At 36.8% G+C, this 25,812-nt stretch overlaps 1 protein-coding gene across 1 annotated transcript in view; it reads left to right on the plus strand.

Moving 5' to 3' along the window:
• Positions 1 to 7,797: 7,797 nt before the first annotated feature.
• The window catches only part of LOC149412522 (cell adhesion molecule Dscam2-like), a 73,623-nt gene continuing 55,608 nt past the window's right edge, over positions 7,798 to 25,812 (plus strand). Inside the window, exons 1-3 of the mRNA XM_089645726.1 lie at positions 7,798 to 7,988; positions 16,158 to 16,288; positions 22,589 to 22,774. Coding sequence (XP_089501852.1) covers positions 7,798 to 7,988; positions 16,158 to 16,288; positions 22,589 to 22,774 — 508 coding nt within the window. The remainder of the gene's footprint in view (positions 7,989 to 16,157; positions 16,289 to 22,588; positions 22,775 to 25,812) is intronic.

Genomic DNA, 25,812 nt, shown 5'->3' on the forward strand with positions numbered 1-25,812 from the left:
AATAACTCGTGTAACGCAATAAAACGACAATTTGTTGACTACGTAGTTTTTAAAGTACCTAATAGTACAAGTAATAATATCGCCACTTTAAAATATATCTATGTATTTGAATTTCAATTTTGTTTTCGAGACTGCAAAACTTGGATGTGGAAATTAACTCACTTCCAGACGTCCAATCAAGCTGAAATTTATTAAATAAATTCGATTTTAATGACAATGCATTCTGTCAACTTTTGGTGTCAATCACGCATAAACAAGCGGACATATACGCATTTTACTGAAATTGAATGACATCACAGCAATCAATACACCAAATGAATGTCGATCCTACCCAATCGGAATATGGCTCAGTTGTTAGCGCGTTTTACTCCAGTACCTAGGAAGAAAGGTTCAATCCTCAGTTACATTAAAAAAAAATTTAAATACATAAAATTGTTTTATTTAAAATAAAAATATATGGAAATCTAGTATAAAATAAATTTCCCGCTCTTTACTCTGTATTTAAATTACATCAAACATGTCATCAGTCATTCTGATTTTATTTTTTACGTAGACGATAAGAAAATATACAAATTCATAAGCTCAGTTGATAATAGTATGAATTTACAGGAAGATATTATTAAATTAATGAACATCAATTATTTCTAAACATGAATAAATAAAGTTTGAAAACATTTTCACGCATAAGTCACCCAACCATCCATACTTACCATCTGAACAACGTTTATCTTCAACGAGTGGAAGAAACAGAGATCTTGGAGTATTTTCTAACTTTGTCGAACGTCACAGCGGTGCTGCCAAGTTCTGTTATCTATGTGAGGATATTGTGTCAGCGCTTTATTAGCAGCAGACACATACCTGAACGGATTACGTACCTCTTGCTGGCACTGTTGGCGGACTCTCTCGCTGCAGCAGCTGGTCCAGTTTCTTCACCACCTAGGATTCTTGCTGCAGAGTCTCCATCTTCTATCTTCGTCGAACGTCACAGCGGTGCTGCCAAGGTCTGGTATCTATGGGAGGATATGGTGTCAGCGCTTTATTAGCAGCAGACACATACCTGGATGGATGACGAACCTCGTGTTGGCACTGTTGGCGGACTCTCTCGCTGCAGCAGCTGGTCCAGTTTCTTCACCACCTAGGATTCTTGCTGCAGAGTCTCCATCTTCTATCTTCATGTCACCTGTTCTTGTTCTTCATTTTACTTTACTTAACTTCACTTTATTTTGGTAATATTCAATTTTTTTGTAATACTCAACTGTAAAGCGCCCCTGAGTTGATATCTTAAAAAAACGGCGCAATAAAAATTGTCAAATATTATTATTATTATTACTTTATCTTAATTGCAATTGAAATATCACATTGAACACAATTTACAAAAAAACCTACAAACATTGCGCTTCATTTTACGGATCACAAAAGCATTCAATAAACCTTTTCACTCGAAATAATATGGAATAGGTAAAATGTCATCTCGAATTTGCATCCATCATTTCGGTGGCTTAGGATCACAGAGGTCTAACTACTAAAACTGGTGTTTTGAGTCAAGCTTGGTTTCGGTAACGCAATAATAACAATATATTTATTAGTGACACGAAGCACTATCACGTACATACAGCGGTTTAAGTGAGAAAAAAATTGACTTACTCTTTCTGTATAAGATCGTGAACTGTATATATTAGGCACGATCAAGTGAAACAAATACGTATTATAACACAATAATAGTATTTTCGCAAAAATGTACCCAGTTAACAGGTACACTTGAATCTAGAACCTCCAAATTTTACCCCAAACTATTGATAAGTCCCCGAATAACGCCGGATACACATACACATTCCTACCAATACCTGCAATCCAAGACGTACTGCAATGTTGACTTCCTTTGGCATATTTTATTAGCGATTATTGCGTTTATTTCAATATAAATTGAGTTTACCGCGCCCGTCCTTTTGCTGATGGCCTTACCAAGTTTCTCGGCCTTAAAATGATGACGCAAAGGAAAATTTAAAATGTAGTTTGCCGATTCAATTTATTGGAGGCTTCAGCACGGCCGAATAAATCGAATCTAAGAGGTTGTTCGAGGAAATTGGTAGAAATTTAGTTAGATATAACATTTTTCAATTTCTAAGATTTTATATTTTCAACATTTTACTTGTATTTCCTGTAAAGAATGAATGCCAATCTTGGAGGCGGAAACTAACCCACTTACGGCATCCGATCGAGCTAAAACTAAGCAGAGAGACTCGTTGTCTATAACAATACATTTTACCAATTTTTGGTGGCTATCACGCACACACACGAACATATACGCTTTTTTCTGAAGTCGGATGACATTACAGCGGTTAATGTACGAAATAAATGTCGGTCCTACCCGGTCAGCGCTTGGCGAGATTGATAGAAATTTAATTGCAGTTCCTGGGTAATAATGGATTATTAATCGGTTGAAGTTTAGGCTTTTTGTTTACTATTTTACTTCAAAAATAACTTTCGAGAAAAAATAGGAACTGAAGTTAATATCTTGGTTACTAGATGGGAAGCGTTTTCATTACTTCAAAATTAATTATTTATTCAGTAATTATTGGTCATCTATGGTTTAAATATTTACGATTTTGTTGATAAAAACTAAGAACATAAAAAAACTCTAGAAAATTAATTTAAATAAATTATGAAGAAATGAAGACAAACGAGGAGAAATTAAAAAAATAATATTGCATTATTTCCAGCTCATCGTAGCAGCTAAAACGTCATCGGGTATTTCCAAACCCCCACATCCACCCCGCGGCCTGCGTCTACGCTCTGGATCCTGTTGCACTTGGGTATTTTGAAATTCGAATGCGCATGACAAGCCTGAGGTATAATTACCCCGCGGGGGTGCAAACTCTTTAGAATGTCTCCTGCCTTTAGTACGAAAGGACCTCCGGTGCATTTGCTCCTGATAAATCTGAACTTTCAATTCGTCGTCATTGAAAGTTTCTGAGTTTTAAACACGGTTTAAATAACTTTATTCTGTTTTGCGACTTTTTTTAATTTAAATTTTTTGTTTTGATGGCAAAGCTAATGACAGGTGTAATAAATAATTTAAAACGTCGTGATAAAAATGTGTGAACGAAATATAGACGCTATGAACTGAATACTTCAAAAAACATAATGTTAAACATATTAAAGCAAGCGGCAAATGCTGCACTCACAAGTGCACTATTCTGCTTTGTATGTTTTGGTAAGTAAATTTTATTTATTTATTTGTTTGTATGTTTTTGACCAAATAGGAAACATGAGAGAGTCAAGTATTTCAATACAAATTATTAAAATTTATTATTTCACTTTACACAGATTTTATTGCACAGTATATATTTAACACATAAAAATGATAATAAAGAAAAAATCTAAAAAAAGAAAAAAATCAATTCATAAAAACAAAGTTTTATCACTACACATCAAATTTAACTGAGGCAACACCGCTAACACCCAAGCCAAATCCAAATTACTTTTTAATAGTACCAACATCTTTTTCGTATATTAACTGCTGTAAAGTTTTTAGTATAATGTCATCAAATAGTGCCGCCAAAAGTTGATAGAATGCATTGTCATCATGTCTATCAGTCGGGATTCAGCTCGACCGGAAGTCGGGAAGTGGATTAATTTTCACTTCCAAGATTCTATTTCATTCATTCATTCATATAGCGTCCTTTAGGTGATTTTAAACGAAAACGGCGATTTTTTCAAATCTTCAAAATATTAAGACAACATGACATGATGTGTTTAAGAATAAATAAAAGAAAACTCTTAAAAATGAAAAAAAAATCACTAAGGGTAAAAATAATAATTTAAAGAACATATATTTATTTATCTGAAAGTAAAATTTAAAAATATGTGTTTTTTGAATAGATCAAATAATAATGTTTTTGTAAGAATATTTACAAGGTAATTATTTTGTCTCTAATTCATTCATATCTCGAGGCATAACCTTGTGCGAAGCAAAGAGCCTACCTCAATATTTACTGAGTTGACTAGGTCAGCATCCATCTGGGGGTTTCCCATGTTACCCAGAATTGTGCACATTTTACAATCACGCTCACTGATTGCTATGCGATATATGGAAATATATAGTTATAAGACTTAACTCAACAGAAGAGGGTCAGCTTAAAAGTATTCATAATGTGCTGTTTCATAGATGGCGTTAATTTAATATTTTCACTTATGCCTAAACTAACCAACTAACCATCACGCCGTTTCGCCGCCACCAAAACGGACCGCCAAACAACTCGGTCTTGGCACACACTCCTTGCCTCATTCACATTCATACATCGTCTCATATATACTCTTCTATTATTCTGACTCTTGACATGGCCCGACTCGAGTATCTGATTCACTTGGTCGTGCCGTGTCTTCCTCGGGCGTCCCCGACTTCTGCTACCATTCACATTTGCATCATATATCCTCCTTACACTCCTTCCTTCGCTCATTCGCTCTACATGCCCAAACCATCTATGCGTCCCTTTCATGATCTTACTCATTACGCTTACATCAGCCTTGCACTCTGTGCGGATGACCACATTTCTCACACAATCATACATGGTTTTGTCACACATACGCCTCAGGGATCTAATTTCTACAGCATTCAGTATACTTACATCCTTTCTCTGCCAGTTCCACTTCCATACATCAGGGTAGGTACAAGTACTCTATTATGGACTGCTAGCTTCGCTTCTTTGGACAAATTTTTTGTTAGCTTCAACTGTTTTCAGTCTTCTATTAATGGAGTTATTTGCACTTATGCCAAGTTTGCAAAACGTCTTTAGTGATCGCACGCCATAATATACCGTTTTTGACTCGCAGAATTCGCGAATCTAACTAACCATCACGCCGTTTCTCCGCAGGGGTAAGCAGAGAGGACAGACCGCCAAACAACTCGGTCTTGGAACACACTCATGCCTCATTCACATTCAAACATACTCTTCTATTATTCTGACTCTTGACATGGCCCGACTCAAGCATCTCCATTAATGGAGTTACCTGCATTTATGCCGAGTTTGCAAAACGTCTTTAGTGATCGCACGCCATAATTTGCCGTTTTTGACTTGCAGAATTCGCGAATTTACGGTTTTTAAATAACTACTAAAAATATGGGTTTCATTATTTAATTAAAACATATAAAATATTTTTATGTGATCAAATTTTCAAACCAAAAACACATGATTTTGGATTACTTCGTAGTGCTACGTATTATTTTCTTATTGGCATTACACTTTTCTTCAAATATGTCGTATGTCATAATTGGCAACCCTGGTGAGCTTCGTTAGTGACCGGGAGTAAAGTAAACGTAGAAGATGGTGCAGTGAGCATATCGTTCGTTTGCTTACGCGAACTATACAGGATGTTAAGGAACGTACTTGTCTTATTTTGATAAGTGATTCCTGCCATTATTTGGAGTAAAAAAATCAAATGGAACATTAGACTCCGGTGACATTTCTGGTGTTTGTTTTTCAACATAAAACAAAAAAAACGGTAGTTATTTGCACAGTTATAGCCGGGGGGAGGGACTGGCAGTTACTTGACTGAGTGATTAGGGACTTTTTTTTGGTTTTGAACTAAAAAATAAATAAAATAACCTACATTTTTCACTCCAAATAAAGTCAGGAATCACTGGTTATAGTAAGTGAAGTTCGTCTCTTAACTCCATGGATACAGTGTATAGGCTACAGGCGCCTCACATTTCCTACCAACAACTTTGCCTTAACACACAATACTTTCTTTATTCAATAATATATATTATACTATCCTAGGTTCTTGATGTTGACCGGGTTTTGTCGATGTAGATAGTATTTTGTTGTCTTATTTGTTTCGTACCAAAAAGGGTGCGCAAAGGAATGGGACCCGACTTTTCAACACATCATGTAGACAATTACCTTCTCCTTATATCAAAGGTCAAGTGTGCAAATTTTCATAAATTTCAAAAAATAAAACTGCTACAAATTTAAATAAAAATTCACTATTTTGTATGCATTATTTTACTAGCTTAAGCATTTGGCGTTGCCAGGATTTACAAATAGTTTTCTAAATCAGATTTTTATAATAATTTTCCTTTTATTTTGAAAGTCAACTGTTTAAAATTTCATCAAAAATGATTAAAATTCTGTTTTAAAGGGTCAAGGGTTAAAGGGTTTGTCGAAATCTCACGTATCAGTGATTTTACTTTTGTTTTGAAGGTTAAAAAAAATAACATCAATCACGGAATAAAACTGTACATTTGTTAGAGTTACAGAAACTCTTCATTGTATACATATAGATATACCTAGATACAGTATACTTGCGGCCCGTTCTAGAGTGGAAGATAATCTCAGTATCGCCCTGGTGAAAAACCACCATTCAGAATTCTAACTTTGCTTGAAATGGCTTTAGCCGTGTTTGATGAGGGGATCTGATAGCTAGTTACTTCCCACAATCCTCTTCCCCGTCTCCTTCCCCTTCCCACTGCCTTCAGTGAGGCTGACATACCCCAACAATAAGGGATGTCATTGTCTCACTAGTTTCAAACGGTTGAGAGCAAATTGGAGTCTTGTTCCGTATTCACATTATTATTAATTCATAATTTTTTTGCCGGTTGCTAAACGAGGTGGCCAATTGAATACGCTACTGCGTAGAGTAATACACTCGTCGAAGACATCCTGTAACAGAGCTAATGATTGTTGTGTGATATTCAGTTGTACATCGCTCCACGTTAAATTACCAAAAGTATTGTAAGCAAAATTCTTTTAAAAAAAATAGTCATGATAATAATAATGTTTGGCTTTTTCAGAAACTATAGAACGCGTTCTGTATTAGCGCCGTCAGAGTTTACATTTAGGCATAATTAAGTTTTAAAAATAATTCACCATAGATTGGTAATTAAACATAACTTGATTGACTGACTTAACATATTATGAATACGAAACAAATTCAATTTTATAAAATATATTATGATAAAACTAACAGACCGAACGATTAGTCATAATAGACCCGATATAGTTTTACAAGAATTTTTTTTTAAATAACTTAAATCATTGATGTCGCTATTCCAAATTCATGCGATATTCAAAAATCTGTTTCTGAAAAAAATAACAAAATACACAGATATAGGAAATGAGATAAAAAGAATTTGGCATTCTGAGACTATAAAACACTACTACTACTGGCATTATACCTAGCTCACTCATTCAAAATTTAGGCGTATTAGATTTGTCAAAGAATTTATATTTAAAAATGTTAAAAACAAACATTTTAAATAAATGTAGGATTACGACAGATTTTTAAAATACTTATATTAAATAATCAGTAGGATTTCTAGGTCCAGTTAGGAGTTCTACCGAGCCGAACCCTCTGATATGAAAATATCTGGAGTCATAGGCATAGTAAATTATATTCATAATTTTAATGTTTTGTATTTATTTTGCTTATAAAATGCACTGGCGTAATGTGGATTGACCAAATGATCATTTGTAGAAAAGTGAAGATTTAACCCGCACATATATATTCAGTAAAGTTTTTGGGGTATTATGCCGTGTTGCGCTACCTCATTCTTTAGCCAACGTTTCTGACAACGTTGCAGTTTCCATCAACAGGGCAGATGTAATCAGATTACTAATCTACTAATCAGATTATTTTGTTCGGTTACGTCAGTGACGCACAACCAAGGTTTTAAATAAATCTGTTTAAAATCAATTCTATATTATTACTTTATCGTCTTAAACATGCACGTTAGTATTTCATCATTTTATTTCAGAACATCGGGTGATTGGAGGGTCTCCCTTCCCGGAGGATACCATGTACAATTACGACCTCGCGTACATCGGACCACGCTTCGAGGTAGAGCCCCGCGCCGGCCTGTCCTTCACCAACCAGGAGGGCGGCATGCTGCACTGCTCGGGCACGGGCTATCCCCTGCCGGACGTGGAATGGGAGTACGACGGCGGTGAATATATGCCTGACGTGCCGGCTCTGCGCCAAACGCTGAGGTAAGCCCACAAATTTTAAGTAGTCATATTCGTATTTGGTACATATACAGGGTGTATCGGCACGTACCCGACAAACTTTAACCAGCTATTCCTTAGCACATTTGGAGTAAAAAATGTTATGGGCACTTTGCTGTCCGGTAACATTTTTTTTAATAAAAAATTTACTATTCATATTTTCACCACATGTCACCAATGTTTTATCCTTTGTCAAAGTTTGAAAACCCGTCTGGCAATATTTTGTTCGAGTTTCGTTGAATAATGTACTTACGTATCTACGTTGGCGCGCTTTTACAATCACAGCGAAATGGCACGCCACCATTCGTCTCATTTTTAACTATTATTATTTAGTGTGTACGAAAGAGCGAGGACACTTTTTGACACACTTGCTAATAACAGCTGTTGAACACGAGATACAATGCAAATGACAGTGACGGAGTGTGGATTTTTTTTTTTTTTTTTTTAATGGAAAAAAATGTTACCGGACAGCAAAGCGCCCATAACATTTTTTACTCCAAATGTGCTGAGGAATAGCTGGTTAAAGTTTGTCGGGTACTTGCCGATACACCCTGTATAAGTGTTCGCATGTTCGCGCAATATACAGGGTGTCCGGAAACTCGTAGTACAAGCGGGAAACTGGTGAATCTACATCACATTTGGAGTCGATTTTGTAGTATATATTTTTTTTTATTTGAGCTTTCGTTATCGAGTAAATCGAGTTTGAAGTTGATTTTTTTTTTTTTTTTTTTTTTAATCAAATTCTTATAAATTATTACTGAAGATCAAAGTACCCAACTAATTAAAACTATTTGAAAGTAAAACAAATGAAGAAACTCGGATTTGAAGCATTATTTTGAAATCAAGCTTCATTTAACCCAGTGTAATCATAAAATATTTCTGCTCTGCAGGGTTAAAACATCTGTTATTCAACCCTAAACACCAGAAAAAACTTTAACTCTAAAATAGCCGAAAAATATTTTTTTTTGGTTTTTTTTTTTTTTGAAAATGCTCAAATCAAAAAACTTTATGTTTTTTTGGGTTCCCCATGTGGTGTAGATTCTCCAGTTTCCCGCTTGTACTACGAGTTTCCGGACACCGTGTATAGCGGATTGTTAGGTATGCATCCACAGGCTTAATGGACAAGTGTAATGTCAATACCAAATCCTGCAAATGTCCTACCTACCCTCTTACCCATCCCAAAATGTCACCATATTAAAAATATTGTTGCGACACATGTAAAATCTGACAAGTGGTGTCAGTTGCTTATCAGAGTTCGGAGTGATAATTAATATCAGACAGGGCGATAATACATATATTTTGTGAAGTGAAATCAACCAATACTCCTGGAGACGTGTGATAGTCATCAACGGGTGAGTCCATCTTTCCTGCATTCCAATCTGAGCTTATCTTGTGCTCCAGAAGCCCAGATTTATACCTTTGATTATTGCACTGTCCATCGGGTTTGTCGGATGCATATATCGTCCCATAACCTATCATTCGGAGTAGTTTGGGACTGGTCCTTTGGGCGTGTGGCATATCACCCTACCTTTAAAATATATAGTGGAGTCGCAATTCGCGACACCATTTTTGGTTCTTTCGAGCCGGATTACCAACGGGGTATTTAAAATTAACATATTTAAAGTTATAAATAAACATTATTTCCTCTTTATACTTTGTTAATTTGTATGTACTAGGTTGCATTTGTAATTATTGTTGTGTTTAAATTCCTACATACAATTAATCATGGCGACTAGCGATAGTACTCAGGATATTAAAATCAAGTTACTAGAATCGAAGATTAATTTGATGCATAATCGTGTTAATGAATTATACGAGAAAGCGAAAAGTATTGCGGACAGGGAGACGAGAAGTTCGGAGGATTTTGTTAAACAAACGGTTAATATAGCTACATATTATGCACAATTTAATACGTTGTGTGATGAATTTCATACACTTCAGTTGAAAAAGGATTCAAATTACAATATGAATTTCGATTTATGGAGTAAATTCGAAAATAAGTACTGTTTTGTAGTTTCTATACGCGAAAGCATTATAGCAAAGCAAGATTCATCACGTGATCGACAGAAATTAAATAATTCACCATTAATTAAGCTCCCACCGATCGAGATGCAATCGTTCGATGGTAATCAAGAGAATTGGTCGATATTTTATGAAGCTTTTAAATTAAACATTCACTCAAATGAAAATTTGAATACGTCGCAGAAGATGCAATATCTGATAGGGAAACTCCAAGGAAAGGCGTTATTAGTTTTTGCGGGAATACTTCCGAACGAACAAAATTATTTTTTAATTTGGGAAGCTCTCGAAAAGAAATATCAGGACAAACGCGTGCTAGGTACCTTTTATCTGAACAATATTTTGAATTTAAAATTATTGGCACCTAGTAACCCAAATGAGTTAAATAATTTTATTGAACGGTTTGCGTCTTCCATAGCTGCACTCAAGGAATTAGGTATTGATGACCTAACCGATTTTATAATATTACATGTTGCACTGAAAAAATTAGATATACAGTTGGTGCAAAATTTCGAAATGTCTATACGGGAGAAAGCTATACCTACATATACCGATTTAATAGAATACATTCGGTCGCATGTTAAAATCCTAGAACGAACTGGGCAAAATGATAATAAAGTTGTTAATAATAAAAACAAAGTTACGCATTCATTCGCTGTGGTCGAACCGAAGTCAAGTAATAATAATCGTAACAGGTGTCGGAAATGTAATCATTCTGATCATGTTGAATTGTTTAAATGTGAACAATTTAACGAATTAAGACCAAATGCTCGCTTTCAGTTTGTGAAATTAAATAATTTATGTGTAAACTGCTTAAGCGATAAACATAAAACTGTGAAATGTCCATCTAAATCGGATTGTAGAATTTGTAAAAAACGACATCACACCGCTCTGCATTTTGAGAGCACGGTGAATACTGAAATTCAATCGAAAAACGAAGCCATTACATATAGCGCGTAATAATAAACATTATAATAATTTTTCTGCGGGTAATATAGCTACGAATGTACTACTGTCAACCGCGCAGTTATTTGCTTATGACAATAAAAATAATCAAGTAACCTTAAGGTGTTTAATTGATTGCGCCTCGCAACAAAATTTAATCAGTTTAAACACTTGTAATGAATTAAATCTTAAAATAATTCCTTTAAATAATTCAGTAGTTAAAAGTGTTGGTTCAGTAGAGACACCAATATTGGGACACGTTGCGTTAAAAATTAAATCCCGCGTTTCAGAAGATACTTATAAAATTAGTCTATTAGTTGTCGATAAAATAACTGATAAGCTTCCTACACAACATGTTGACACAAAGTCATGTGAGCATTTAGTGGGTTTAAACTTAGCGGATGAATCCTGGAACGTTCCATCCGATGTTGATATCTTATTAGGTGCACAGTTATTTCCATATATTCTGCTGGGGAATAAGGTTTTATCTAAACATAATACGAATGCACCACCGGCTATACAGACAGTATTCGGGTATATTGTAATGGGTGAAATACCTACGTGTACGCCGGAGGTTTCGTGGACGTTCGGCCCCATAACCAATGTAGATTTATATAATGCGTTATCCAAGTTTTGGACGATGGAAGACATGCCTATTAAGTCGTTGATGAGTGCTGAAGATGCAGAATGTGAGAAAATGTACCTCGAGTCAGTCCAACGGGATGAATCGGGAAGGTATATTGTATCTTTACCGTTTAAGATAGATCCTAATAATTTAGGTGATTCGCGCCGTGTCGCGCAGCGTCGATATGAATATTTAGAACGGAAATTTAATACGTCGCCAGAATTGCATTGCAGTTATAATGAAGTAGTTTCTGAATATCTGGAAAAGGGATATATGAGGGTTGAAGTTCCGTCTTCATCTAATATTGATGAGGGATATTTCATTCCTCATCACGCAGTAATCCGTAAAGATAAATCAACAACTAAAACTCGTGTTGTATTAGACGCAAGTACAAAGACCAGTTCAGGGTTGTCACTTAATGATATTTTGTATACAGGTCCAAATTTGCAATCCAATTTATTTACACTTTTAATTAAATTTCGCTTATTCGCTGTAGCATTAACCACAGATGTTAAGCAAATGTATCTACGTATAATGGTAACGGAAAGCCATCGAAAATATCAAAAAATTCTTTATAGATTTCACAAAGATGAACAAATTGGAGTTTATCAATTTAATTCACTCGCGTTTGGTTTGAACTGTTCACCATTTCTAGCAATGCGAACTATGACTCGTTAGATCTATTATAGATACTTATAGAAATCGCGTTTCGATAAACGATATATTTGCTTTTTCAGATTCAAAAATAGCACTTTCTTGGATTCACTCGTCCCCGCACCGGTGGCAAACTTTTGTAGCTAATCGAGTTAGTGAAATTCGGGAAAATTTACCCGCGAAACATTTTTATCACATAGATGGCGTTACCAATTCTAGTGATTGTTTATCACGAGGATTACTGCCTGCTCAGCTGGTCGATCATTCTCTTTGGTGGCACGGTCCGCCCTGGGCTGCGAACCCAGTATCCGAGTGGCCTGTCGAAAGATTTTCCCCCTCACGAGAGGAGGAGAATACTTTGGAATTGAAAAAATCGCATACATTTACAATAACGTCAATAGAGGAAAATTCTCCGATATATAATCTCGCTTTAAAAATTTCCTCATGGCCAAAACTGCTGAGAATTGTGGTATATATTTTACGATTTATGCGAAAGTTATCACGCTCAACAGTTATAAATTCCACGGAATTAAACATTGCTGAAATGAATGTATTAAAAGCTTTACAGAATAGGTATTTTAGTGCCGATATACAATTAATACAGAGGGATAAATTATGCTCACCTTCAATCCGAAAACTAAACCCGTTCCTAGATCATAATGGCTTGTTACGTATAGGTGGTAGATTAACAAACGCGAATATACCTTTTGAAAACAAACATCCAGTACTTTTGCCAAGACAGGATCATATTGTCGATATAATTATAGACTTTCACCATCGGTGAATTGTCATACTGGTGCACATCTCCTTATGTCAATAATTAGACAGCGTTATTGGATCTTATCGGGGAGAAATCTAATACGCAAAAGAGTACATGCTTGTAATTTCTGTTTTAAAACTGCACCTTCCAATATTATACCGCTAATGGCAGATTTACCTACAGCTAGAGTTCAGGAAGCAAAGGCATTTACACATACGGGTGTAGATTTTGCCGGACCAATAAATATAACCCTTTCTAGGCGTCGTGGGGTAAAAGGTCAAAAGGCATATATATGTCTATTTATTTGTTTAACAACGAAGGCTATACATATGGAAGTGGTATCAGATCTAAGCACGGACAATTTTTTAAACGCATTTAAGCGTTTTCTATCCAGACGCGGACCGGTTTCGTGTATGTACAGTGACAATGCGACAAATTTCATAGGCGCGAAGAATTGTCTGGATGACTTATATAATTTTTTAGAGGCAAATTCAACTAAAGAAGTTCTTCGCAATGAATTTAACAATCGGAGAATTGAATGGAAGACGATTCCACCCCGCGCTCCTCACTTTGGAGGATTATGGGAGTCAAATATTAAATGCATTAAATCGCATCTGTATAGGGTTGTGGGTACTCAAATTTTATGTTATGAAGAGCTTCTCACAGTTCTGACACAAATAGAGGCTGTACTTAATTCACGGCCATTATGTTTATTAAGCAGTTCTCATTATCCAGAAGCTCTTACTCCGGCTCATTTTCTGATGTCTACCCCGATTCAGCATCTACCTGCTTATGATTTGACTAATGAACGTATTAGTCTACTGAAAAGGAAAGAGCTTTTGGACCCCCTCGTTCAATCTTATTGGAAGAAGTGGCATATAGAGTATCTTCACTCTCTGCAGATGAGAAAAAAATGGAATAGTCCCGCGAATAACATTCTAGTAGGTACCATAGTATTGGTGCATCAAGAGGATGCGCCTCCACTTTATTGGCCGGTGGGCGTTGTTGAGCAGGTGTTCCCTGGTAAAGACGGAGTGGTTCGTGTCGCACGCGTAAGGACCCCTTCCGGGAACTTTAAACGACCAGTCGTAAAATTGTGTCCTTTGCCTACACAATAATTATTATTTCTTTATTTCATTATTTTATAAATTTTCGTTTTAACTTTGCAATATTAATAGCGTATTGATAAGAATATTTATATTTCATCTTTCGTTTTACATTTAATTTTTTACTTTATTTGAAAGTACTTAAAATTTCGGAAGGTACTTTCAACGCCGGGAGAATGTTCGCGCAATATATAGGGGATTGTTAGGTATGCATCCACAGGCTTAATGGACAAGTGTAATGTCAATACCAAATCCTGCAAATGTCCTACCTACCCTCTTACCCATCCCAAAATGTCACCATATTAAAAATATTGTTGCGACACATGTAAAATCTGACAAGTGGTGTCAGTTGCTTATCAGAGTTCGGAGTGATAATTAATATCAGACAGGGCGAATATACATATATTTTGTGAAGTGAAATCAACTAATACTCCTGGAGACGTGTGATAGTCATCAACGGGTGAGTCCATCTTTCCTGCATTCCAATCTGGGCTTATCTTGTGCTCCAGAAGCCCAGACTTATACCTTTGATTATTGCACTGTCCATCGGGTTTGTCGGATGCATATATCGTCCCATAACCTATCATTCGGAGTAGTTTGGGACTGGTCCTTTGGGCGTGTGGCATATCACACCACCTTTAAAATATATAGTGGAGTCGCAGCTTCGCGACACCAAGTAGCAAAAAAAAGTTGAAAACTTTATAAAGATTTAAAAAAAAAAAATGAAATTTGTCTAGCTCAGAGGTTCCCAAAGTGGTCTATATGGACCCCCAGGGGTCGATATTGGCTTGCTGGGGGCCTATGTCAGAGACAAAAAAAATTGGGGGTCAACGAGATTCAAATGGGGGTACATACGAGGGGACCCCCATTTACCTCTAGTCAACATTTAAGAGTTCCGTAAATGACACAATCGACCTAAGACAAATATAATAGACTGAGAAATTACTTATTTGATATTTGTATTTTTATATTTCGTAAAGTTGTTAATTGAGGTACTTATATAAATAGAATCTACGTTCCTTTTCTCGTCAGAATTAATATATTCAAGAAAAACATTGCACATTGGAAGCCGCGAATATTCCTAGTTCCCCAACTTGTTTTTGAAAAACGTCCAGGGTAATAATGACGTTCAACATTTAAATGCACTTCACACAGACTTGAAAACTAAGTTAGAGGACATTTTAACTATGGAAATATAACGTTGAAGAATTGGATATCATGTGACAAGAAGAACTGACCGGAATAAGCACTGACAAAGAACTTAAGGGGCAGTTCTGTAGGGCTAGCTACAGAAAGAAATTCCCGTTGCTTATCCTGCTTCATTTTCATTTGTTGTAATACCTCACAAGGGCGCCCCTGTCTGCATATTGTAAAAAAGAGGAACTATACCGCTACCCGGTTGTTAGACAGTCAAGGGAAGGGAATCTTTTTAGGAAAAAAATAAATGATTATCACATGGGACGTTAATAGTTTTAAGAAAATTCAATATTCGGTATGCAGGGGGTACGGAAAAAAATTCGCTTGTGGTCTACGGGGCAAAAAAGTTTGGGAACCTCTGGTCTAGCTGATATGGAACAACAAAACATAAACTATAATTGTGCTGAATTGTCTAGCGTAGAAACTCAGAGTGTAAAATGTTTTAAAATTACAAGTATAACTACAAAAAGTATTAAAAATGTAAAAGCATAAAATATATAAATAAGAATATAGTTTTGATTATTAATAACATTTTAAATGTTAACATCATTGACATGGTAATTTAATTGAATTTAGTTTTCTCAATTGATGTATAAAATTATCCTGCCAGAGTTTATGTCAGCGTTGATCCTTCTTTGAACTGACAATTCGTGATAATCTTGGAGGAATAGGATTTATCAAAAGTTTGAAAATGAATTTTCATTGGTATAATGATGTGTTTTGAACTTTAAGTAGGTTGGTATTCATGTACCTTCTTTGATTTTGTTAAATTTTCGTTTTAATTTATGAACTAAGAGCAAATAAAAAACTGAACCACCAGTTTCTAATAGTCCCTATCTTTGTTGCAGCAATGGAAGTCTGTGGATGTTGCCGTTTCCACTGGACGAGTACAGGCACGAAGTGCACAGCACTAGTGTGCGCTGCCGTCTGAGGAACGCGGCCGGGGAGATCGTATCCATCGCCATTACTGTTAAAGCCGGTGAGTTCTTCATCACAATCCCTAACAAACTATAAGACGTAACTGAGACCTACTTCCAGCACTAAATCAACGAGCCACATTCTACATAAGATCCTTAAAAAACTAAAACTGACTGCCTACGCAGAGAAAAAATAGTATGGTTATCTCGAGAGTATTTCCTCCTGGGGTAAAAATAATCTCGTCGAATTTAATGTTTCAAAGACCCAATCCTGTCTGATTACGTCTAAAAGGGATCTAAATGATAATCTAGTCTCCTTCAACGGAAGCAATCTTCCGAACAGGCCTTCTATTGATATGCTTGGTGTAACTATAAGTGACCAGCTCAGGTATGGGGGCTCCATCGAAGCCAGAGTAAAGCTGGCCTCTCAGAAGCTGGGCGTACTGTACAGGGCCCGCAGATACTTTAATAGTACACAACTGCTGACCCTGTACAAATCGCAAGTGCGCCCTACTGTCGAATTTGGCAGCCATCTCTGGTCCGGAGCCCTTTAATACCTGAAAAAAACCCTTGACTCTGCAAAAACGGGCGGTCCGTTTGATAGATTCCCCAATCTTCACAAACGGACTGCAATCTTTAGAGCACAGGCGTCAGGTAGGTATGCTGTCCTTGTTCTATCGGTATTACAATGGAAGATGCTCTGAGGAACTAGCGTCATTGATCCCTTCGGCACCGGTGCGTAGTCGGGATACACGCCAAACGCGCGCCCAACATTTGTACACGGTTGACATTTGTCACATGAGAACGGGTCGCTTCTACGATTCGTTCTTAAGTTCAACAGCTCGGCTGTGGAACGAACTGCCGGCCTCTGTGTTTCCTCCCTCCTACAACATGGGACTCTTCAAGACCCATGTTCACTCCTTCCTCTCCACAAAAAGACCCTCCACACAGCATCCCCAAAGATGACATAGGCCCTGAGGGAAATTATTTTCTTCAGGGCCTCTTGTGTGGAGTTAATATAAAAATAAAAATAAATGGCTGATTTATTTAAATCATTTCCTGATAAAACAACAGTTCATTCATAATGTATCGGAACACGTGTTCATCCAGGTGTCCTTTTAATATAATATAATGACGAAATGCCACAATATTAGAATCTTTACGAACACGTGTTCCGCCGTTCTCATAACACATTCGATTTTAATTTATACTTAGGTAATCTGTTAATTCATTCATTGCATTCCTGTTTACAACAAGAATTCGAAAAATTTGAACATATTTTTAATAAATTTGGAGTATTTTGAACCTGTAAGTTTTTCCGGTGTGAGTGGTCGAAGGGTTAGACTTTTGACTATCAATCGGGAGATCGTGGGTTGAAATCTCGGCGTGCGCTAGTAAATTTAAATCGATTATTTTGATATTAATTTTAAATAATATCTATTTATAAAAATAAGATAGTCTGTAGGCGGGTGGCGTACATTTTATTTTTATAAAAATCTCCAGTTTTACTCTGAGGTTGATAATATTTTGCAGTATAAGACGACCATTTAGAATTGAAACGTTTCTTTAAAAGGCTTTTACCATGTTTGGTGACTAGATCTGAATAACCAGGTACTTCCCCACCTTTCTCTTTCCCGTCTTTTTCCTTTCCTCGCTACCAATCTCACAACATATGCCAATTATTCTAAAAAAAAACAATAACAAAAAAAAAGATCATTTAAAATGTATGAAGTGTAATAATTGAAAGCAGGAATACGAAAAGACATCAAATGCGAAGACCATGTCTGAAAAAAATAATTAATTATTGTTGGCGAACAACGTTCCCGCCGACTAGCGACTGAAAAGCGGGCAGCCCGAGCGAATACTGTTTTTACAGAAATGGATATGATGGTGGGTTGGTCACAAATTGCATTAATTTAACGTCATTTTATCTGAACACCATAATTAATTTGGTTAGTTAGTTTGAGCGGCGGACGAAATTTAGTTGGCGAAAGGTACGTTTAGAATTTGGGAAGTGATATACCCACTCTCATATGCGTTCAACCTCTGCACACAAAAGTTGAGTGGGTTGTGGTCGTGTTTGTATACCGGAATATTCCTTATATTTTTTTCCTGTTATTTATATATAATATGCATATAAATATAAATAAAAACATTGTTTTATTTATTTATTGGTTTCTATGCTTGTACATGAAATACACAGCAAACAGATGAAGTGTTTTCGGAGTATCTAAGCCGAAGTCTTGGAATAAACTCCTTCCGGAACTAAGATTCATAACAAGTCCAACAGAATTCAGGTCTAAACTAAAAACTTACCTTTTTAAGCTGTCATACCCTTAAATTAAATATACCATTTCTGAGAGAAAGTCCAGTTATATCCAATTTTACAATTATGTCCTAAATCCTGTAACTAAATTTCGCTAATAAATAATTAGTTAATGTTAATAAAGTGTTAATCGCAAGTGACCTACCGGATAAGTATTGTACTGTATATAATCTCCATAAATAGTTAGTAATAACATAGATCACTGTAGAAATGTATTATAAATGTGTAGAGCGCCCTTGAGGTGATTTTGCACAAAAACGACGTTATACAAGTCATTCTAATTTTCTATTTTCCGATTTTATGTCCGGGTTCAATCTTCCCCATAGGAAAAACTAAACCCTTCCACACACTTTTCCACAAATGATCGTCAAGTCAATCAACATTATGCAAGTGCATTATATAAGCAAAATAAATACTAAACAATACAAGAACAACACGTCAACTCACCAGAGATCAAATGGGAAAATAATTCACAGAACTCCAGATATTTTCATATCAGAGGGTTCGGCTCGGTAGAACTTTTTTTTTTTTTTTAATAGTGAATACCTCACAAGAGTCTCAACTGCTCCCGTCTGGAGCCAGTGAGACTATGGCATCCCCAATTGGGGGATGTTGTGAGGCTGAAGGTAAGTGGGGGAGGGAAAGAGGAAGGTAAGGAAGTACCTGGCTATTCAGATCTAGTCACTAAACACGGCTAAAGCCATTTGGAGCAACGTTTCAATTCTGAATGGTGGTCTTACACCAGGGCGATACTGGTAGTATCTTCCACTCTGGAACGTGCCGCAAATACACTATATATTATTTTAATTAATTAATTGTGAAATAACACAAATTAATCAAATAAAATTTATTTGCGCACGCCGGGTTCGAACCCGCGACCTTCGGAATGGCAGTCCAATGCGTTACCACTGGAGTATGCCGGCCGTCTAACAGGGCCTATAAATCCTAATGATCCCTCAACATATATATTTAAAAAAATCTTTCGTTATCATACATGTATTCAAAATGACCGACTTTTGCATATTTATATATAAATTTTTTGATAGATCTAATACGCCTAAATTTTGAATGAGAGAGCTAGGTATAATGCCAGTAGCCGAAATAACAAATGGTAATATTTTTTTAGTCTGAGAATGCCAAATTATTTTTTATTATCGTTATTATTAAGTGGAAGTTTGCTAATTATACATACATACTAGTGGATCCCCGCAATGCTTCGCTATTTATAATGTCTTCCCAGGGTGCCTTCAACTTCATCCACCATTCCCTACTGTATACCACAATGTTACTGTTAAAAAACTAAGTTACATCCTCTTTAATTTGACTCCGTATTTCCTTACGATGCAGAAATAATGCGTGATGAACTTATTACTAAAAACTCGAATATTTCTAGAGGGATCTTTCGGGAAGTTAATAATTCATCGTCTAGAAAAAATAAATCTGGTGCACACCGCTAATTTTATTTGTTGAAAAACGTTTTATAAAATTTTTTAACCGTTTCACATAAAATATTTTCATGGTAAGGTCCTGTTTTTATTAATCGTAAACATAATTAATTTACATCTACAGGGATCCCTAAAGAATAATTTGAGATTTTAGTAATACGTTCATTAGAAATTATTCAAATGTGACCGTCGTGCAAACCCCCGTTATAAAAATCTTATTAGTAATTTCTAACCCATGGATATTTTAATGATGTATCAGATCATGATTTTTTAAAGACAATAAAAATAATTTTCTTAAAATATTATATTGCTACAGTCGTAGGATAATCGTGTACTTATAATCGTAGGATTTGTGAAGCTGGAAGTATTTATAGCCTTTTTAAAAATAAAAATGTATTTACAAACTTAGAGATACAGAATTATTATTTGATAAAAAATCAAACCCAATCTGTTTTTATTAAGAATATATAAATAATATAAAAATATATGAATACATTTTTTTTGGAATGCCTGTGGATTGAACCTTCCTCCCAATGGCCTCTAGTTAACTGCGCTTAAAACTGCGCCAAATGACGATTGGGGTAGGACCGACTTTTATTTCTTATATTAACTACTGTAACGTCATCCAATTTCAGATAAACTGGTGTGTGTGTATGTTATTGCCACTGATAGAATGCATTGTTACCGAAAACGAGTCCATCTGCAGAGTTTCAGCTCGTTCAGATGTCGGAATGTGAGTTAATTTATAATTTCCAAGATTTGCATTCATTCATTCACAAAAACAAAAAGGAAATAAAATAGATTTAAGAATAATAATAAATTCTTATCAAGGTAGCAGCTGTAGCAACTGTAACAACTGTAGCAACTATAACAACTATGGCAACTGTAACAACTATAGCAACTGTAACAACTGTAGCAAAACTGTTCGTACCATAGCAACTGTAACAACTGTAGCAACTGTAACAACTTAAACCTAACACTCATGAAAACAAACACGTCTTTTGTCTTTGGTATTCTGCTTGTGCCATAGGGACATGTTTTTTTAGCTTATGTTTACTCTTTGAACACATTGTCAAAAAAGCGATACTGATACAAACAACTACGCAGAAAACTTCCTTACGATGTTATGATTTTCAATCCCTTTGTTTGTCCTTTCTTTTAAGCTTTATTATAAAACCGAGGTGCCATATTTTCTTTCCAATTAAACAGCCACGTTAAAAAATAGAAGCTACCCTTAAAACTTATATATTGAAATATAACTGAAATTCCCGGCGTTGCCCGGGCTTTTGGAAATCAGATGTAAATATTTTGAACATCAAGTGCGCAAAATTTCGTCAAGATGAATAAAGGGTGGGTAAACGTGATACGGGTGTTTTTTTCGAAGCCTCATTCAACTTTATGAAATATAAGTTTTTTTAAGATCAAGTGTGCAAAATTTTATCAGTCTCTGAATAAAACTATAGAATTGTCTGCAAATCAAATCCACCATAGTCCAGTCGTCCACCATATACAGTATACACTTTTCTTAAGAATATATACGGATGTAAAGAATAAATGCTAATCTTTTAAAGTGGAAGCGGAAATTGACAACTTCCGACGTCGGAAGATGCACTCGTTGCCCATGAAAATCCATTATATCTTCTTTCACACACACCCGGACACACGTATGAATTTCTCTAAAATCGGATGACGTTACGGCAGCGAATATAAATATACGAAACAAATTTCGGTGCTACCCGATGGGCATTTGGTAGAGTTATTGACTCCAGTTATTGGTATGATAGTACAATATTGGGTATTGTTTTTCCAGCTATTACAGAGATCGACGACTAATTATTAGGTGCACCCAATTATACTTCAAAATTTTTATGGTTTTTGTTTTTCCAGCTTTTACTGAGATGGACGACTAATTAGTAGGTGCATCCAATTAAAATTGCAGGATAGACATGGGTATTGTATTTTCCAGCTATTACAGAAATCCACGACTAATTAGTAGATGCTCCCTATTGTATTGCAAGATAGACATGTGTATTGTTTTTCCAGCTATTGCAGAGATCGACGACTAATAAATTAGTAGGTGCACCCAATTGTATTGCAAAATTGTTACGATTATAGTTTTTCCAGCTTTTACTTAGATCGACGACTAATTACTAGGTGCACCCTATTATATTGCAAGATAGACATGGGTATTGTATTTTCAAGCTATTACAGAAATCCACGACGAATTAGTAGATACTCCCTATTGAATTGCAAGATAGACATGTGTATTGTTTTTCCAGCTATTAAAGAGATCGACGACTAGTTAGTAGGTGTACCCTATTATATTGCAAGATAGACATGGGTATTGTATTTTCCAGCTTTTACTGAGATCGACGACTAATTAGTAGGTGCACCCTATTATATTGCGAGATAGACATGGGTGTTGTATTTTCCAGCTATTACAGAAATCGACGACTAATTAGTAGATGCTCCCTATTGTATTGCAAGATAGACATGTGTATTGTTTTTTTTAACTATTACAGAGATCGACGACTAATTAGTAGGTCCACCCTATTATATTGCAAGATAGACATGGGTATTGTTTTTTCCAGCTATCACAGAGATCGATGACGAGTACTCGGCGAGCACGGAGCTGGTTATCTCGCTCCCAGGTTGTATGGTCATTGTGAAATGCGGCCGCCCGGAAAGCGCGAAGAACAACGCCGACCACGACGTGCAAATTGAACACTGGTACATACTGCGCAACAGGGAGCGGACCACGGATTCCACGCTAATTGGTGAGTACCTACATACTTACCTAACCTGATGCAATGTATTTTAAATATGTTTTTTCAATGACTTTACAATACGTTCAGACTTGTTATTGTCTCACAAAATTAAGGAAAAATGTGGCAAATAAGAAACACTTTTATTTCCTCCATTGTCCTTGCATCGCAGGAGTTTGTATCATGTATGAAGTAACGGATTTGTTAACATTATAAATGACCCTGGTGAGAATTATGTAAAACAGGTTTTTTAAAACCACATTGCAAATATAACGTTGTAACGGGATAAATTAAGTACCCGTTAATTTTTATTATTTGGTGTGGATGTCCTACAACTGGCGACACTATGAGACAAGGTTCTGAGTTGGCTGACGGAACGAGATGAGCTTCTTCTTCAGTATTCGGGTGGCGGATCCAGCAATCAGACGTACGGGGAAGAAAGGACTCTTCGCGGATGGCGTTCAACACGGAATCGGGAGGTTTTAGTTTTATCATTTGGTGTGGACGTCCTACAACTGGCGACACTATGAGACAAGGTTCTGAGTTGGCTGACGGAACGAGATGAGCTTCGTCTTCAGTATTCGGATCCAGCAATCAGACGTACGGGGAAGAAAGGACTCTTCGCGGATGGCGTTCAACACGGAATCGGGAGGTTTTAGTTTTATCATTTGGTGTGGATGTCCTACAACTGGCGACACTATGATACAAGGTTCTGAGTTGGCTGACGGAACGAGATGAGCTTCGTCTTCAGTATTCGGGTGGCGGATCCAGCAATCAGACGTACGGGGAAGAAAGGACTCTTCGCGGATGGCGTTCAACACGGAATCGGGAGGTTTTAGTTTTATCATTTGGCGTGGATGTCCTACAACTGGCAACACTATTGGACAAGGTTCGGAGTTGGCTGACGGAACGAGATGAGCTTCGTCTTCAGTATTCGGATCCAGCAATCAGACGTACGGGGAAGAAAGGACTCTTCGCGGATGGCGTTCAACACGGAATCGGAAGGTTTTAGTTTTATCATTTGGTGTGGATGTCCTACAACTGGCGACACTATTGGACAAGGTTCGGAGTTGGCTGACGGAACGAGATGAGCTTCGTCTTTAGTATTCGGATCCAGCAATCAGACGTACGGGGAAGAAAGGACTCTTCGCGGATGGCGTTCAACACGGAATCGGGAGGTTTTAGTTTTATCATTTGGTGTGGATGTCCTACAACTGGCGACACTATTGGACAAGGTTCGGAGTTGGCTGACGGAACGAGATGAGCTTCGTCTTTAGTATTCGGATCCAGCAATCAGACGTGCGGGGAAGAAAGGACTCTTCGCGGATGGCGTTCAACACGGAATCGGGAGGTTTTAGTTTTATCATTTGGTGTGGATGTCCTACAACTGGCGACACTATGAGACAAGGTTCTGAGTTGGCTGACGGAACGAGATGAGCTTCGTCTTCAGTATTCGGATCCAGCAATCAGACGTACGGGGAAGAAAGGACTCTTCGCGGATGGCGTTCAACACGGAATCGGGAGGTTTTAGTTTTATCATTTGGTGTGGATGTCCTACAACTGGCGACACTATTAGACAAGGTTCGGAGTTGGCTGACGGAACGAGATGAGCTTCGTCTTGAGTATTCGGGTGGCGGATCCAGCAATCAGACGTACGGGGAAGAAAGGACTCTTCGCGGATGGCGTTCAACACGGAATCGGGAGGTTTTAGTTTTATCATTTGGTGTGGATGTCCTACAACTGGCGACACTATTAGACAAGGTTTGGAGTTGGCTGACGGAACGAGATGAGCTTCGTCTTGAGTATTCGGGTGGCGGATCCAGCAATCAGACGTACGGGGAAGAAAGGACTCTTCGCGGATGGCGTTCAACACGGAATCGGGAGGTTTTAGTTTTATCATTTGGTGTGGATGTCCTACAACTGGCGACACTATTGGACAAGGTTCGGAGTTGGCTGACGGAACGAGATGAGCTTCGTCTTCAGTATTCGGATCCAGCAATCAGACGTACGGGGAAGAAAGGACTCTTCGCGGATGGCGTTCAACACGGAATCGGGAGGTTTTAGTTTTATCATTTGGTGTGGATGTCCTACAACTGGCGACACTATTGGACAAGGTTCGGAGTTGGCTGACGGAACGAGATGAGCTTCGTCTTTAGTATTCGGATCCAGCAATCAGACGTACGGGGAAGAAAGGACTCTTCGCGGATGGCGTTCAACACGGAATCGGGAGGTTTTAGTTTTATCATTTGGTGTGGATGTCCTACAACTGGCGACACTATTGGACAAGGTTCGGAGTTGGCTGACGGAACGAGATGAGCTTCGTCTTTAGTATTCGGATCCAGCAATCAGACGTACGGGGAAGAAAGGACTCTTCGCGGATGGCGTTCAACACGGAATCGGGAGGTTTTAGTTTTATCATTTGGTGTGGATGTCCTACAACTGGCGACACTATTAGACATGGTTCGGAGTTGGCTGACGGAACGAGATGAGCTTCGTCTTGAGTATTCGGGTGGCGGATCCAGCAATCAGACGTACGGAGAAGAAAGGAATCTTCGCGGATGGCGTTCAACACGGAATCGGGAAGTTTTTAGTTTATCATTATGCATTTCAATAATCATTTCAAATATTAAATCTTTAGTTTCTCTTTCTGTTTGCAATATTGGTTTACTATAATTTATAAATTTTGTTCTATCGTTTATATATGGAACTGGCGCCCTTAATATTTATAGTAATGATATATAAAATTATAATTCATTTTACTACCTACAATTTAGTATAACTTATCATCAACCACCATGTTAATTATTTTTACGTAATAATACCGACCCACTAACGCTTCTTCGAGGTTCGTCGCACCCTGAGATTATTTATATTTAAATTAATCATTTGAGTCTCTTGCTATATTGTTTTACAATAAATTATATTTCTTAAATATGAAATGTTATTTAGATAATCATCCTCATTATTCTTACATTTTTTTTTTGTAATTATTTTTTATTTTTAATAATATGTTTACATGGTACATAATTCATTTTACATCTTAGGTCTTT

The sequence above is a fragment of the Hesperophylax consimilis genome, chromosome 23 (genome assembly GCF_061612785.1).
Source record: "Hesperophylax consimilis isolate HC1 chromosome 23, BYU_Hcon_1.0, whole genome shotgun sequence".
Taxonomy (NCBI): Eukaryota; Metazoa; Arthropoda; class Insecta; order Trichoptera; family Limnephilidae; genus Hesperophylax; species Hesperophylax consimilis.